This window comes from Arvicola amphibius, chromosome 13, assembly GCF_903992535.2.
Source record: "Arvicola amphibius chromosome 13, mArvAmp1.2, whole genome shotgun sequence".
NCBI classification, from domain to species: Eukaryota; Metazoa; Chordata; class Mammalia; order Rodentia; family Cricetidae; genus Arvicola; species Arvicola amphibius.
The window spans coordinates 67943266-67947462 of record NC_052059.1 but is presented as its reverse complement, the minus strand read 5'-3'; the positions used below and the strand labels follow the sequence as shown (position 1 = coordinate 67947462).

The following is a 4197-nucleotide window of genomic DNA, read 5'->3' as shown; positions in this document are numbered from 1 at the left end:
TCGGAGGAGGAAAGAATCTATCTGGCTTACAGCTTGTAGTACATACCAAGGGAAGCTGAGGCAGGAACTCAAGACCCTAAGCAAAGACCATGGAGGAGTGCTGCTTACTGGCTAGCACAATAACCTTCCTTATACTACTTATGACCACTTCCTCAGGGATGGCACTGTCTACAGTGGGTAGGCTCTCATATACCAATTAGCAATCAAGAAAATGCCACACAGACATGTCCACAGTCCAGTCTGATAGGCACAAGCCTTCAATAGAGGTTCCCTTCTCTCAGGTTTGTCAAGTTGACATTCAAAATTAACTACCAGGATCTTCAAATTCAACTCCTTGGGAATATTTATACCACGGAAAAGCAAAAACCCACAGAATTTGGAGAGGCCTGATGAAGGGCAAAGGCAGTGAAAGCAGGAGTTTGGTCAATATTGTTTTATTTTTCTTTCAAGGCTTCTGGTATAATGATGGACTTGCCTTAGCAAGATGTAGACACATTAGTGCCTGCATCGGCCTTTAACAGAGCATTTTCTCTTTTCAAAATGTTGTTGGAGATGGTAGAAGTAAGGTGTCTAGATGTTATAAAACATCTAGAATGAAAAGATTATGATAGGAAGTTTCTTTCAATTTTAATTAAACTCAGTTTGGCTTAAACCATTATCATTGTTGGGCATTTGTCCCATGAGGAGCAGTAGTTAAGGAAATGACAGTGCTGATGGTGCGTGTGGTGCCTGAGCCATGGCTACTTCTCTCCACCCACAGTCCTTCTTCCTGCTCTTAGCCTCTTCAGAGCAGACTTCACGTCCTGGTTTCTCAGGGTGTAGATGAGGGGGTTCAGTAATGGAGTGATAACAGTGTAGAACACAGCAACGGCTCCATCCAAGGGGCTCTTGGAGCCTGCCCTAAGGTAGATGAAGATGCAGGGGACATAGTAGACTGTGACCACGGTGAGATGGGAGCCACATGTGGAGAAGGCACGGCGCCTCCCATCAGCAGTGCGTATCTTCAGGATGGCATGAACTATGTTGGCGTAGGACAGCAGGATCAACATGAAGCAACTGGCGGCCACTATCCCAATGTCCACAAAGGTCACAAGTTCGTTGACTGTTGTGTCAGCACAGGCCAGTCTCAACACTGCAGGAATGTCACAGATAAAATAATCTATCTGGTTGGGCCCACAGTAGGGCAACCGGAAGGTCAGGCTGGCTTGAATAGACCCATGGATGGAGCCAGCTACCCAAGCTCCAGCCACTAAGATGGTGCATAATTTTCCATTCATGAGCACAGGATAGCGAAGAGGCTGGCATATTGCCAGGTACCTGTCATAGGCCATCAAAGTGTAGAGGAAGCATTGAGTACTGCCTAGGAAGTGGAAAAAATACAGTTGAGCTACACAGCCACCAAATAGGATAGCCTTGCTGGCAGGAGTGAAATTTAATATAATTCGAGGAACAATGACCGAGGAGAGCCACATATCCAGGAATGAGAGCACACCTAGAAGAATGTACATAGGACGGGCATGCAGCTTGGGGTCAGCCCACACAGTGAGCAGAATGAGCAGGTTTCCCAGCTGTGTCAGGATGTAAATGAGGAAGAAGACCAGGAAGAGGAAGGTTCTTAGGTTTGGGGGGTGAGCCAAGCCTAGGAGAATGAAATCTGTCACCGCAGTGTCTAGCGACGTGTTTCTGTTTCTTCTCATGTCTTAGCCTGCTAAGATGAATCATGAAGTTAGACAAGGGACTACAGTAGGGGGTGGAGGTAAGACAATTATTTTATCCAGGAATGGGAGCTTAGGAGTTAAACAGAGAACTGTGTGATTTGCGGAAAACATTTGCTGTCTGCCTAATCTAATTTCTGTTGCTGTGCCTGTTACCCTGCTTCTTTCAGTTCTCAGTTCCAGGTTACATCAGGCATTTTGAGAAAGTCAAGGCAGGAACACAAGCAGCTAGGCACATTGCTGCTGTCAAGCACAGAGAAACAAGGGCACCCATTGTGCTGACTTCACTTTTGTACAGTTCATAGCACCGTAGGGAATGGAGCCTCTCACAGTGGGCTGGGTATTCCTAATCAATTAGCTATGAAGGAAATCTCCTTCAGACAAGCCCAGGTTACCTGATCTAGACAGAGCCTCAGGTGAAAGTCTCTCAGGTGATTCAAGAGTGTATCAAGCTGTTAGTTAAAACTAATTGACACAGTGTCAGTCATCAGAGTTGTTCAGCAAGATAACACCCCAGGGCTTGCTACATTGTTGGGAGAGGCTACACAGATACTGGAAATGAAGTAACAGAAGGATGCCTAAATAGGCAGATAATACCACACCATGGAACTGTGCCCCAACGAGGAACCAGAGAGAAGTGAATTTCAGTGGTTTGGAGAAGTATGGAACAATTACTTCACAATTTCTGTCTGTCATATTCATTTCTGGTTAATTGCTTCACAATGCCTGTCCTGGCTAGATTTATGTCAACTTAACACAGCTAGAGTTAGTTATTAGAGAGGAGGAAGCCTCAGTTGAGAAAATGCCTCCCAGAGATCTGACTGTAGGCAAAGTTGTGGGGAGTTTTATTAATTAATGATTCATGAGGGAGGGCCAAGATCATTGTGGGCTGGTGGTTCTGGGTTCTATAAGAAATCAGGCTAAGCCATAAAGAGCAAGCCAGTAAGCAGTACCCACCATCCATGACCACTGCATCAGTTCCTGCCTCCAGGTTCCTGTCCTGTTTGAGTTCTTGTACTGACTTCCTTGGATGATGATCCATGATATGGAAGTGTAAGCCAAATAAACCCTTCTCTCCTACTTGCTTTTGTTCATGGTGTTTCAACACAGCAATAGAAATTCTAAGATGATGTCTCTTTCTATGAGAACTCTTTTAGGACTTTTCTGAAGTGGTCCTGGGTATTTCTAGGCTTCTTCAGGGTTCTCAGAGCATCATGCCCACCTTCCTTTTGGACCCCTGAGTACTTGGGTCCATTCTAACACATCTTTATTCCTCGGTATTCACTTTGCCTGCCACCTCCTTTGCGGAGAGTTCCCCCAGCCAACAGTCTTTGAAGGGATAAGAGCTCATGTTCTGAAAGGTGATTGCAGTATAATTTAAAGGCAACATTTGCTTAATGTTTGCTTCTTTCTTCTTTGTATTTATAATCTACTTCAGCTCAAGAACCAAATCTATTTTGTTCTCTGATATATCTGTAGCAGCTGTCCTATTGCTTGGCAACTGGGAGGTAAATGAGAAATATTTTTTGGTCAGTTGGCCAGTTATGTAAATAATGCCTCTTCTATTGATCCTGTGTGATCATATTTCTCATATTTCATGCTACAGTCTGAACTGTAGGAAAAGTACTTTTTAAGCAATCGAGTTCATGTTCAATGTAAGAAAAGCCCAAGGCACAGTGGAGGAGAGGGTGCCTGAACTGGCCTTCTCTTGTAGTCACACTGATGACTATCTTGAATATCGCCATAGAACCTTTGTCCAGAGATGGATGGAGATAGAGACAGAGACCCAAATCGAAGCACTGGACTGAGCTCCCAAGGTCCAGTTGAAGAGCAGAAGGAGGGAGAAGATGAACAAGGAAGTCAGGACCACGAAGGGTTGGTCCACCCACTGAGACAGTGTGCCTGATCTAATGGAAGCTCACCAAAGCTAGCTGGACTGGGACTGAATGAGCATGGGGTCAAACTGGACCCTCTGAAAATGGCTGACAATTGGGACAGACTGAGAAGCCAATGATAATGGCACTGGGATTTGTCTCTACTGAATGAACTGGCTTTTTGGGATCCTAGTCTATTTGGATGCACACCTTCCTAAGCCTGGATGGAGCGGGGAGGGCCTTGGAATTCCCACAGGGCAGGGTACCCTGCCCTCTCTTAGGACTCGAGGGTGGGAAGGTGAGTGGGGGAACAGGAGGGAAATGGGAAGAGGAGAGGAAGTGGAAATTTTGAATGGCATTATTTATAAAGGAATAAATAAATAAATAAATAAAGCGCAAGGCACAATTGGTACGTTCTGTTTGTTCAGGACTATTACACTAACTTATTTATCCATCTGAGAGGGATTCATTGGTTTGGATTATGCGGGTTATGGAATCATTGAGTGTTAAAGAATCTGACCTTTGGAACTTACCTTACTTTTTCTGTTGCTGTGATAAAATACCCTGGCAATAGCAATTTTAGAAAAGAAGGGTTTGTCAGGTGTGGT

At 44.7% G+C, this 4197-nt stretch overlaps 1 protein-coding gene across 1 annotated transcript; it reads right to left on the bottom strand.

Annotated features, from left to right (window-relative positions):
- Positions 1-740: 740 nt before the first annotated feature.
- On the bottom strand, positions 741-1697 carry LOC119800332 (olfactory receptor 10G2). Its single transcript, XM_038310467.1, has one exon. It carries the CDS (start codon positions 1695-1697, stop codon positions 741-743), a length of 957 nt encoding a protein of 318 aa, XP_038166395.1.
- Positions 1698-4197: the final 2500 nt, after the last annotated feature.

Coding starts and splice junctions, on each gene's coding strand:
- LOC119800332 (XM_038310467.1), bottom strand. CDS start 1,697: ATGAGAAGAAACAGAAACACGTCGCTAGACACTGCGGTGACAGATTTC.